The sequence below is a fragment of the Penicillium psychrosexuale genome, assembly GCF_028828465.1.
Source record: "Penicillium psychrosexuale strain IBT 29551 chromosome Unknown utg000004l, whole genome shotgun sequence".
Lineage (NCBI taxonomy): Eukaryota > Fungi > Ascomycota > Eurotiomycetes > Eurotiales > Aspergillaceae > Penicillium > Penicillium psychrosexuale.
In genome coordinates, this window is record NW_026643189.1 from 577560 (window position 1) to 590063 (window position 12504).

General features: G+C 50.1%; 5 protein-coding genes across 5 annotated transcripts; 3 read left to right on the forward strand and 2 right to left on the reverse strand.

Annotated features, from left to right (window-relative positions):
• Positions 1-121: 121 nt before the first annotated feature.
• On the forward strand, positions 122-2635 carry N7518_006021 (putative C6 transcription factor; the record flags this gene model as incomplete). The annotated part of the gene is made up of 6 exons (XM_057186948.1): positions 122-193; positions 250-320; positions 434-770; positions 830-911; positions 966-1752; positions 1807-2635. The coding sequence occupies 6 exons, from the start codon at positions 122-124 to the stop codon at positions 2633-2635; spliced, it is 2178 nt and encodes a 725-aa protein (XP_057038651.1).
• Positions 2636-2896: 261 nt separating this feature from the next.
• Positions 2897-4722, reverse strand: N7518_006022 (uncharacterized protein; the record flags this gene model as incomplete). Its single annotated transcript, XM_057186949.1, has 4 exons — positions 2897-3553; positions 3621-4039; positions 4117-4536; positions 4641-4722. 4 exons carry the CDS (start codon positions 4720-4722, stop codon positions 2897-2899), a joined length of 1578 nt encoding a protein of 525 aa, XP_057038652.1.
• Positions 4723-5434: 712 nt separating this feature from the next.
• Positions 5435-6424, forward strand: N7518_006023 (putative TIM barrel metal-dependent hydrolase; the record flags this gene model as incomplete). The annotated part of the gene is made up of 1 exon (XM_057186950.1): positions 5435-6424. The coding sequence occupies one exon, from the start codon at positions 5435-5437 to the stop codon at positions 6422-6424; it is 990 nt and encodes a 329-aa protein (XP_057038653.1).
• Positions 6425-6766: 342 nt separating this feature from the next.
• On the reverse strand, positions 6767-7187 carry N7518_006024 (uncharacterized protein; the record flags this gene model as incomplete). Its single annotated transcript, XM_057186951.1, has 3 exons — positions 6767-6823; positions 6890-6954; positions 7016-7187. 3 exons carry the CDS (start codon positions 7185-7187, stop codon positions 6767-6769), a joined length of 294 nt encoding a protein of 97 aa, XP_057038654.1.
• A 2023-nt stretch (positions 7188-9210) lies between these two features.
• glr1 (glutathione-disulfide reductase GLR1) lies at positions 9211-10982 on the forward strand (the record flags this gene model as incomplete). Its single annotated transcript, XM_057186952.1, has 3 exons — positions 9211-9593; positions 9655-10490; positions 10546-10982. 3 exons carry the CDS (start codon positions 9211-9213, stop codon positions 10980-10982), a joined length of 1656 nt encoding a protein of 551 aa, XP_057038655.1.
• Between the last annotated feature and the right edge of the window lie 1522 nt (positions 10983-12504).

A 12504-nucleotide genomic window follows, 5' to 3' on the forward strand; every position in this document is an offset into this window, starting at 1 on the left:
TTTTCTAAAAAGGCTATCCCCGCGCCCCACGTAGGGGCCCAAAGTCTTCTCTCCTGTTTTCATTTTGACCTTTTGAGGGGTATCTATCCACGAGTTGGGAGTTTAAAACGCCAAATAGGGAATGGCAGAGCCTTCCAAACCCCGTCTCCCCCGGAAGAGCGCCTTCTCATGCGAGGCCTGTCGCAAACGCAAGGTACGTGCGGATCCCCTCGGACGAAACCCGAGATTTCCGAGCTAACTACTCGCCAGGTTAAATGTAACGGCGCTAGTCCGTCGTGTTCGCGATGCGCCGCGCGTAGCGAGCAGTGTGTGTATAGCTTGTGAGTCGATCCCTTCCTCTTTATTCTATTCCCTTGTCGCGTCGCAGTCGCTGACACTTTTGTCTCTCTCAAAGAGCCCCGACTTTATCGTACACGAAACAGCTTGAGGCTAGGGTTGCGCAGTTGGAGGATGCTTTATCGAAGAGCCGTGAGGGAGAAGAGGTGCGGAAGACCAGATCGCCGTCGTCGGCTGAGTCCAGCTCGAGCGGACCGAGGATAAAGATCGATCCCGATGCTGAAGATCTCACCCGGGCATTTGAGGGTCTCAATGTGGAAAATGACGGTCGCGTCTCATTTCACGGGCCGACTAGTTTGTTCCAGCTACCCAGTGGGCTGGTGAGTGGAACGACGCCGACTTCACATTACACGGAGGAACTGGAGGGGCGCAAAGAGCGGCTTGTTAATAGCGCATGGCGAGAGAGAGCATTCGAGCAAATGGCTGCTATGCCGGTATGGGTCCTGGTGGATTATATTGTTCAAGGGATGCATATGCTGATACACTCCTGCAGGAGCCTTACCAGTATCTTCTCGACTCGCATTGGTGCTGGATCCAGCCGCTGTGGAATTTTGTCTACCGTCCTGCATTTACACGTCTGTTCGACCTTGTCATTTCAGACAACATATGACACTAACCTCCCCCAATAGGTGATATGAAAATCAATGGAGCTTATTACTCGGACGTTTTATTGAATGCCATTCTTTCTCACTCGGTACGCTGGTGCAAAGCGGAGCCTCAGGTCGGTCCGCTGCTGGACTCCTATGACGGCGGTGCACAATTCTCCCATCGCGCATTGACTGGGGTGTTCGGCTCCCTCAAAGTTGGTTATGCGGGCATCCCTAGCATTCAGACATTACTCCTTCTCAGTGCCCAGGAATGCGGCCGTGGAAATCGGACTCAAGCTTGGCTATACAGTGGCATGGCCTTCCGGCTGCTGGACGACTTGGGTATCTCCATCGACAGCCGGAAATATTCAGGATCTGCTCATTTGAGTGACGAGGATATTGAAATACGGAACCGTCTATTTTGGAGTTGTTATTTCTGGGATAAGGTGGTGTCATTGTACTTCGGCCGGGCGCCGACGATGCAGCACTCTCGCGTTAGTCCGCCACGCATGATTCTCGATGACACCGCTGAGATCGAAATATGGACACCTCATGGAGTGAGCTTCACTGACGGTGCTCACTATCCGCCGACACAGGCGCATTCAACGTCATGTTTCATGAAGATGTGCGGTCTGGCGGAAATCTTGAACCAGATTCTAATCCACATATACGACCCAATCCGCCAAAGTACGGACTCGGAGTTCTTTGACTGTGTTCAGGAGCAAGCCAAGAATCTGAGTGACTGGTGGGATGAGCTTCCGGACTACTTGAAATTGGCAGTGGTAGACCTTCCTCCATACTCACCACCGAGCCATATCGTGATTTTGAAGTATGTACCCAATCCTGCGTGGATTGGAATACAGTGCTAACTCAGCCCTTCTAGCTGTCTATATCATACTATTAACATCCTTCTCCACCGCCCAATCCTCTGCTCTCGGGAGCTGGTTAAAGCCCGCCCCGAGGCGTACGACTCGAACCATCTTGTACAGTGCATGGCATCAGCAACATCAATCCTATCTCTCTTCGATCTATACCGCCGCACATTCGGCGACAGCCACGTCGTTCTCTCTCTCGCATACAGCATCTACACAGCCGCATCGATTTTCCTGCTCGAGATCCAAGCCCTGAAGTACGCCGCACCGGGAACCCTAGACAAACTCAAGTTCTGCATTTTCGCCCTTGAGAGAGTCAAAGTCGCCAACCCCGTTATCACAACAGCGCTCAGCCTCATCTCCCTGGAGCTCCAAAAACTCCAAATCAACATCCACGGACTAATCCCCACTCCCATTCCTGAGACCAAACAGGAACACCCCCAACATCACCAATCCCCACATCAACATCCCCACCACCCTCAGCACAGTCAATCCCCCTCAGCAGGCAGCAACCAATCCCGCCATGTCTCTCCGGGTCATCGTCACCACCAGTCGCAAGCATCGATAGCCGCGCAAGTCCAAACCACCGACCCTGAAAACCCGCCCGTGATGGGAACCTACAATACCTTCCAGCACCCAGGATCAGGTTTCGACATCCCGAACATGGGCGAAATGCCCCAGCTGCCGCCTATGCACTTGCTGGGCGGGATACCAAATGCCGGAATGACGATGAATGACCCCGGATCCTACGAAATCACGCCTGAGGTATATGAGGCATTCTCGTATGCGCAGCCGATCACGACGAATATGACACCTGCCTTTGATCAGGGCTGGGGTTGACCTTCTATGATCTTGTATAGCATTACTCGACTTTTCTTCTCGTGATTCCCAAATACATACACAATATAGTACCCTGCCAAAAGATCAATCCGAGATAGATATATCACGTCAGCAGTCAATGACGATAATTGAATGTATTCCTAAGTGTAAATCGGTGTAGGCAATATTGCACTGCATTATAAGTCTTGCAACTTTTTCTTGATATGTAAAACAGAGCATATGTATGTCAATGGGATGCCAGGGAAATAACGAAAAAGACCCTCACAAGGCCGAATCAGCAGACTTAACGACACAACCGTCCTTCGGTGAAACATTCTCCAGCGTATCAGTCGGCGAAGCAAGATCCCACTCCCTCGGCCTAGCCCGCCAGCGCAGATACCACGGCCCATCAAACAAATCCCCCATCCGCTCAATCGGCACACCCTTCGTCTCAGGCATCCAAACACCAAGAATGATGAGCCCAGAAAAGCAAATAAGCGCCCAGAAGAGATAAGCACCCCAGACGTGCAGCGAGACGAACATATTCGGAGTAACTCGCACAACGGCAAACTGGAAGAACCAGTGCAGCGCCATGCTAATCGCGTAACTGACGTTGCGGATGCGCGTTGGGAAGATCTCCGTACCGTACAGGTAAGGCACCGTGCATAGGCCGATAGACCAGCCGACGGCGTAGACGAAGACCGAGGCGACGGCTGCGTTGGAGGCGGCTTTGTTGTCTTCCGAGCCTGGGCGCAGGCCCATGTATATACCCATGTAGATGTGCGCGCACAGCTGCAGGCTTAGTCCGGCGAGAGTGCAGCGGCGTCGACCGAGGAGGTCGATTAGACCCCATGTGAAGGCCATTGTGAAGATTAGTTTGACTATCCCGTATGCGCCGGAGGAGACAAGGGACGTTGAGTCGCCTGCTAGGCCGGCGTACTGTTTCGTATATATTAGCGGTTTGTTGCCTGGCGTAGCTGATGATTGCTTGTTGAAATTGACGTACCTGGAATATGCTCGTTACGTAGTATGTGATGCCGTTCCCGCCGGTCCACTGAGCAATAGTTTGCATGGTCATTAGCAGCCAGAAGCGCTGTCTGTAATTCGGATTCATCTGTGTCTCTTTGAAGATAGCCCAATGGGAGACATATGCTAAGTCTGTCTGTCGCTCTCGCTCCCGTGCATCGATAGTTGCGAACTCCTTTGTGATTTCGGGATCATCGATATCCCTACCCCGTAGCCGTGCCAGAACCTCCAGCCCTTTCTGATGAAGCTGTTTTGAGACAAGATACCGAGGAGTCTCAGGGCAAAGGTACGACAGACCATATGCGATACCGACAGGGATTAAAGGCACAGCCTGAACTAGGCGGTATTGAGTTCGCGTGGTGGCCATATGGGCCCTGGCACCATAGTTGATAAAGAACCCTGCAATAAAGCGAAGCGAATCAGATTGGGAGCCGGATATGCATACAATGTAGGATGTATAGAGGGTCAAAGCTTACCCATAGCCAGAAAGGCCAGTAGGAATACCATGTATAACCCCACCACCAGACCTCTCGTCTTAGCAGGGGCTATTTCGGTTAAATATAGTGGTGCAGTTACCGTTAGAGCGCCCGCGCCCAATCCGCCCCATATGCGACTAAACAAGAGCAGTCCATATATACCGGATGCGAATACCTGGATCAATGTTCCCGTTGCCCACACGACGCATGCTAAGCGCCACGCCACCAAGCGCCCAAGTCGATCATTGAGATCGAGGACTAACAGCGCACCAAGTGCTGCACCTAGCACGTTGAAGGAGGAGATGTTCGCTTTTCGGTTTGCTAGCTCGGTATCATCGAACCCCGGGTGTTTAGTGAGGTCGTAGTCGGACTTGAAGGAGGGGAGGGAGACACTGGCGCTATAACCACCTTCGTCATAGCCTGTCGGGGATAATGCGCGATCAGCAAATGTCTACCAGTATATTATCGCAAATCATTGTCCGATAAGCCAGTCTACTGGTGGGGGCAGGGAAGGGTGCTCATACCTTTCGGGATCCCGCCGCAGGCAATGACAGCAATCACCAGGGCGTAATAGGGATTGGTCGACCATTTTAACGTCCATCGCATTGCCCTTAAATTGTATAAGCGAGCTGTGGGGGCGTATTCGATAAATCCGGGGAGCAAATGAAGTGTTATCTGGGAGTGGACATGAGAGGAAGACCGGGAGCTCGGAATCCGAGCTAAATAGAACTTCGGCCAACGCCCGTACTTTGTCCTTTACCCCTCTTTTACAAGGATTAGGACACTAATTGCCTGATAATTGATATTCTGCATATTGTCTAACTACATGTTGCTCTACTCCGTGAGTATTGCTTTTTCGCATTACAATTACTTCCAAGTGACCCCATTTTTCAATGTCGGATCATGCCGCACCCTATCCACTTTCTTGGCTCCGCTTGACGGCTCAGCTCATTTAACAGGCCCAGATGGCTGCTTACGGATTGAAAGCGTCTCCTTGACGGACAACTTCCGAGCTCGATTTTCCCCTGCAACTGGCCACAAGCGTGGGTGCTAGGGGGGGTGGGTCGTACGAGGCCTACACGTCGTAATCCATACATATTATCCGATGGGTGCTTTTTATTTCAGCACCCCTACAGTGCAGGCACTTAGATCAACGTCCACAAACGTTGAGCGGTGAAACTAGCATGGTTCTTCCTAGGTCTTTTCTTAGGGTGATATCGCCTTGCTGGAGTTGCTCTTCTGTGAGTATTTCCCCAGGGCTTCATTTTGGACTTTTTTCTATAATCTGCCCTCTCTATTTGCTTGGGATCTATTCAGGATGCTGACCACTGCTCAGGCCAAACCCAATATACTCCATGGGCCTCCATCGATATTGATTGATGTCCTTTCCACCCGGTTAGAGCAACGGCGTTCAACACATGTCTCGTCCGCAAGTATATCGCTGAAGCAGAGACTGCCTCCAAAGTCCTGGGATAGTCATATGCATGTTGTGGAACCTGAGCGTTTTCCTATTTCTTCAACGGCGGTATATAAACCCACCGCGCATACGTTACCCGAAGCTCTTGCCTTCGAGTCCGGACTAGGTGTTGAGAATCTCGTCTTTGTGCAACCGTCAGTTTATGGCACGGACAATTCATGTTTATTAGATGCATTGCGAAGACTTGGGCCCTCGCGCGGCCGAGGAGTTGTCGTGGTTGACCCTGCCACCGTTAAACTGGAGACTTTAAACGAATGGCATACTCTTGGAGTCCGTGGACTGAGAATCAACCTTCAGTCTGTAGGGAAAGTGATGGATAAGACCGAGCTGGAAGAGACCTTACTCCAGCATGCTAAGCTTGCCCGGCTCCACGACTGGATTATCGAGATATATCTTCCTCTCAAGATGATCTCGATGGTTGAGGCGATCATTCCACGACTAGGCGTGCGCATCTGCATCGACCATTTTGGCAGCCCCGAGCTCGCGTCCAGGGACGATGATGGTCCGGCTTTCAATCCCTATAACCTTCAAGGGTTCTCGTCCTTGATCTCTCTGCTTCGCGCTGGGAACACGTATGTTAAGGTGTCTGCACCGTATCGACTCAGCAAAGACCATCAAATGCGTGACCTTCATGCTATGGCACGCGAGTTCTTATCTGTTGCACCTAATCGGGTCATCTATGCCACTGATTGGCCACACACTCGATTTTCTCGTGTCGATATCGGTCCATTCACCGAATGTTGCTTGCAGTTATGTGCGACCAAGCCGGGGTTAGCGGAGCGTCTGTTTCGCAGGAACACCGAGGAGATGCTTGGGGTAGTTTCCGATTGATGTGGCTGCATATATGAAAGGTTGACTATGTATAGCACCTTAGGCGTGGGGGATGTGGAGTTTGGCGCCTGTTCTTCTAGCATTACTTGATTCATGCAATTAATTATGCGGCTTGACCGTTTTACCTATGCTGTTGTCTCCTAGGTCCAGTCTTTTAGGCAAAGTCTTCTCAAACATCATACCAGACTGCCACATTATTGTACACCGTCATTTCATCCAAGCACCAGAAGCGAATTGTGATATATGCTCGATGTCTATTCACTAGAAATTATTGACGTCAAAACGTCAAATGCCAAGTCATAACGCGATTGTATTCAGCAGTGCCTTCGTACCCTTCTCACTCTAAACATCCTCTGCATCCTGGAAGATAACATGGCCGGTACAGATCTTCTTCGGGCCCTGAGAAAAGTAGAAGAAACCAGATTAGCAAAATCCGAAAGCCAACTTGACTGGAACAAAACTCACAATAGTATAACAGCAAGCCGGCCGAGACTGATCTTCACACAGTTGAGGTTGGTCCAGTTGATCACCTAGAAAAGTAGACCGTTAGACAAACCCAGTGACTAAATATCCCGAGATTGTTATACATACAGTCCAATGCCTCATTTGCCTTCGAGTTTCCCCGTGCAGGTACCAAATCACGGCAGCAGTAGGGCTGCTGAACCATGCCGGTGTGGTCCTCGGCGAAGTTACAGTGCATATTGATCTGTTTGGCCGAGACCAGGGACAGAATGGCAGCGAAGGCGAGGGCTGAAACACGCATTATGGCGGTGATGATATGGTAGCTGGTAGAAGATCGTGGGCGTGATATTGAGGTGATGAGAACGTGTTTGGGAAGATCGGCTCATGTATACCCGGACTATTCTAGGGCAAAATTCTGTCTAATTAATCAGGACTACGAAGGAGAACTCGAGCGGCCAGATGCCTTGCTCCATTGGCCGGCAAGGCGCGCTCTTGGTTTGTGTTTTGTTTGGCCAGGTATGAAGGCCGCTCATGGCTGCTTTCATTGGTGGATAAGAGGTGTGGTTTAGTATCCCCTTGCATTCTTCATTCTCCGTGAATGTGGAGGTTTCGGAGTGTTATGGATTACGCTGGACAGGGGCTGCTCTTTGGTAAGTGTGAAAGTATGGCTAGGGGCAAAGTAGTAATGTAGATCGTTGCTGTTGAGGTTGGCTAGGTGCCCTTTATGAGCTCATGCGACCGACCCTTGGCAAATGGGTACCGTCAAGGGGTGTACGGAGTATGAGGACACACTAAAACGAGAGGAGGTTGTTTTATATAATGCTCAGGAGACCGAAAACCGTCTATATATAGACGATTCAGATGCATTATCGCACAACCTTGGAAAGGGCAGACTTGGAACTTTCCAGTCCACTTTATAATCGAGGACCTGCCGAGGCTTAGTACCACGTGGAATACTTGGCTGTTCTCACTTGTCAGCCAACTAAGTAGTAACAGCCCACGGGGCTTCATCATCAAATATGGTTGCGTGTCCAGCAGATCAATAGTGGACTGTGGGCATCAGGACACCCCCTTTCTATTTGTTGACCGGCCAAATGTCATCCAATGTTGAGTCAGGTGACGTTTTGTTGAGGGCCCAACGCGGTTACATAAGCAGATAAGAAGATAACTAACACCACCCCCTCCCCGGACTCTTCATACTCCCGGACCCCCTCCTTTTCAGATCTCCAAATTCACTACCACATCACTGTGCTATTATATACTGAAAACCATGAAGCGCAACCCCTCAACTCCAGCCGATATGGAACGCTCTGTCTACATACCTCTCTGCTTCTGCCTCATCTCTTTTGCCGTTATCGCCTATACCCACTAGCCGTCCTCTTGCGATAGCGTTCTGCTTCAACAGCGCCCAGACGAAGATGAAAGGATCCCCGTGGTCCTGGATTTTGAGTCAGGGATGCCTCTCCTCCTACCGAAACACTCTTACTTTGTTTCCTCGTCTCGCAATACAACATACGAGGCAAACTCCTCCGATCCTCACACTGCCTGCAACACTGAAGACTGCCCCTCTGTCGCATGCAAAATGTGACCAGCAGGGTAGCATGTCATGACATTTTGTGGATTGCGTGATCTGCAAGTTATCAGAAGATACCTTCTCGATCTCTGTCCACGCAAATATTCGAAAACACCCTTCCACCTGCCACGCCCCAACTACCGTCTATCCCTCGCCCCAGAGACTGGCCATGTCACTCTAGCATGTTGTGACATGGAGTCTAGATATAAGCATGGGCTCGATGGCTTTTTTTTACATTCATCGCGTTTTGATACCCTCTTCCCTGTTACTGTTACTCTCTTCGGATTGATAGGGCTGGGGCCCTTTTCTATCTGAAAAATCTTTCAACATTCATTGGCCTTTATTGGTTTCAATCAAGTCTTGACTTACTCCAGTGCTTCAACCCTGGCTCTGAGTTATAAATTGTCTGATCGATATTATTTCCTTGTGTGCTGCATCGACTTTAATTGTGGAGTGCTGGTCACTCCCTGTCGCTCTTTGCTGAATTTCCTATACCCATACCTACAATCCACAAATTCAATAATATTACATATTAACCGTGTAAACAAAGTGTAGATCCCAAGAGTATCAACTTTATATCCCAAGGTCCCGGATCTAGATCTGATCACGTAATCAATGCTGAGAAATCGACCGCGGTGACGGAAGAACCAATGCGCATTAACGAACCCCGATATCGTCACCACGTCTTTTCCGACCCCTCTCACCTAAGCCTGTATATAATTGTTCCCTCTTCCCCTCCTTCCCTCTCTCCATGCTCTCCCGCTCCATCCAATCCTCCCGAATTAGCTTTCGAGCCTCTTCATCTCTGACCCGATCTTCTGTCGGGCAAATCCGTTCTGGTCGTTTGACCAATCGAACTCTGGCGACCATCAACTCTCCTCGCTTCACTCCTGCGAACCCAATTGCTACGAACTCTCGTCTCTCTACAATCTCTCGACACTTTTCTTCGTCATCCGCCCCTAAGAACCAACAACCATCCAATATGGCTCCCGTCGAAACACATCAGTATGACTACATCGTCCTCGGCGGTGGTAGTGGTGGCAGTGGAAGCGCCCGCCGCGCAGCTGGTTGGTATGGCAAGAAGACCCTCATCGTGGAAAGCGGACGGTCTGGCGGTACCTGTGTCAACGTGGGGTGAGTACAAGGTGTAATGCCGTTATATACTCGATTGACGGTTTTTTCTGACTACATTCAGATGTGTCCCTAAGAAGATGACATGGAACTTTGCGACCATCAATGAGACGTTGCACATCGCAAAGAACTATGGCTACGACATCCCCGATAATGTTTCTATGAACTACACCCACTTTAAGAACACCCGCGATGCCGTCATCAAACGGTTGAACGGCGCCTACGAGGGCAACTGGGGTCGCGAAGGAATCGACCTGGTCCAAGGCCGAGCTGGTTTCGTCGAGCCTCACACTATCGAGGTCAAGCTGGCCGACGGCTCCGGTACTGCCCGTTACACCGCACCCCACATCTTGTTGGCTACCGGTGGCCGGCCTAGCGTCCCCGCCGTGCCCGGCGCCGAGCACGGTATCACAAGCGACGGATTCTTCGAGTTGGAAGAGCTTCCCCCTAAGATCGCCGTTGTCGGTGCTGGCTACATCGCCGTTGAGCTTGCTGGTGTCCTGAACGCTGTTGATGTTGAGACCCACATGTTCATCCGCGGCGAGACCTTCTTGCGCAAGTTTGACCCTATGATCCAGAAGACTATGACTGATCGCTACGAGGCCGCCGGCGTCAAGCTTCACCGCAGCCACGGTGGTTTCAAGGAGGTGCAACTCATTCGCGATGGCAAGGGCAAGGATCGCCTGCTCAAGCTCATTAGCCACGATGGCTCTGAGATCGAGGTCAACGAGCTCCTCTGGGCTGTGGGCCGTGCCCCCGAGATCGAAGACCTGAACTTGGATATCCCTGGTGTTAAGCTGAATCTTGGCAATCATGTCTTGGTTGACGAGTACCAGAACACTTCCGTTGAGGGTATCTACGCTCTCGGTGACGTGACCGGTCAAGCTGAGTTGACCCCTGGTAAGTCGTTATCCCCACTTTTCGTCTGAATAAATACACTGACTGTGTTCTGTAGTTGCCATTGCTGCCGGTCGCCAACTCGGCAGCCGTCTCTTCGGCCCTGTCGAGCTGAAGCACTCCAAGATCTCCTACGAGAACATTCCTACGGTCGTTTTCTCGCACCCCGAGGTCGGCTGCGTCGGTCTCACCGAGCCCGAGGCCCGCATTCGCTACGGCGACGACAAGATCAAGGTTTACCACACCAAGTTCACTGCCATGTTCTACGATGTCGGCTTGTCCCCAGAGGAGAAGGCCAAGAACCCCACCGAGATGAAGATCATCTGCGCCGGTCCCCAGGAAAAGGTTGTCGGTCTGCACATCCTTGGTCTTGGCGTCGGTGAGATGCTGCAGGGCTTCGGTGTTGCTATCAAGATGGGTGCTACTAAGCAGGACTTCGATAGCTGTGTTGCTATCCACCCTACTAGCGCCGAGGAGCTTGTGACTATGCGGTAATGCTTTTCAAGAAGAGAAAAAGAAGATATATATGTGAATAATACTAGAAGATTCCGATATTTATTGCGGAGCGAAGCGAAGCAATTATATGATTAATCTTGTTCTTGGGCTAGGCTGTAAAGCAGTGAAGTATATCTTAATTCTTGGTAACTAGAAGTTCAGTCGTAGTGTTGTGATCATCTTGATCTCTCCAATCCTCAAGGACTTGACCTGAACAGGGACCGTGTTAGATATTGTGACTTCTATACTTCCCAAGCCCTAAGTTCGACATTGGATGACCCCGCACCTACAGGCATAGCGCAGTGCTGAGTAATCCCACACAAAACTGCCCCGCTACAAGATGATATCCTTTTCATCTGATTCCCTGGGCACTCTCTTTCATCTGAAGTGAATCACTGCTCAATTACTATGCCGAGAGAGACTAGTGTCTTTCCAATACAAGATGCCGAGATCAAACACGTCATCAAGAAATTCGAAGACTTGTTTCGCACAGAGTTCCCGGATCGATGTCATGCCGACAATACGCTCGATCGTCATCTTGGTGCTGGTATTCCTCTGGTCTTCTCTCGGCATAGCAATGAACAGCAAACAGCAAACAACAAACAACGTCCAAACAACCTGCCGACAGCAAAGGCATGTATAACAATGTATATGACCGCCCACGTGCCTTACCAAACCGGTAAGCGGTACAATTCTGCCACCAAACGCGGGTTATATTGAACTTTAAGGACATCTTTTCGCCCTTCGGGGCATATGGTCAAATGAAAATATACAGAGAAGATTAGCATGGCCCCTGCACTAAGGATGACACGCTCAATCAAAGAGAAGCTACCTATTTTTTTTTCCTTTTACCTGTCCTTCGTTATGGAGATAGGATGCAGGCTTTTTGGCTGTCGCTACAAGGGACGCTTTTGATACTACGCTTTTAGGACATCACGTGCTGTTTGTGGCGGTCGGTGTTCAATCTGCACTGCGCGCGAATGCAGAATATATATGGGGGGTTTACCTGTGATCCTTTTTTATTTATTATTTTCTTGTTTGGCAGTATGAGACATAGAGTTGTATAGATCATACATTGATTCAATGCTCTCTTCATCTGCAAGACCTGGCACGTCACACGCGCCCATACAAGGAAAATCAAGCTTGAGACCTGCGGAAACCTTACTGCCGGGCTCCATTGAAATACATATACTTTAAACAGTTCCCTTCTTATATTCTGGCTATATGCAGTCTTATACTTCATACTTGTAATACTTTAATAAAGTTCATGATGAATATAGAGAGATATTCCGTACGATCCTTGGCTGATAAATTATCAAGACGTCCTTGAAGGTAGACTCATCCTCTAAGGTAAGGATAGGCATTTACGGGAATATCATGTTGATTTTGGGGTTGCATATATTCTGGGCAGCCGGCGCTAGGTCAGCGGGAGTAAGGGCACCGCAGAGATCGCGTTCCTTGTTCAGGAGATCCTCCCGAATACGATCATCAATCGACGACATTGTATAAGGTGGATGGGAAT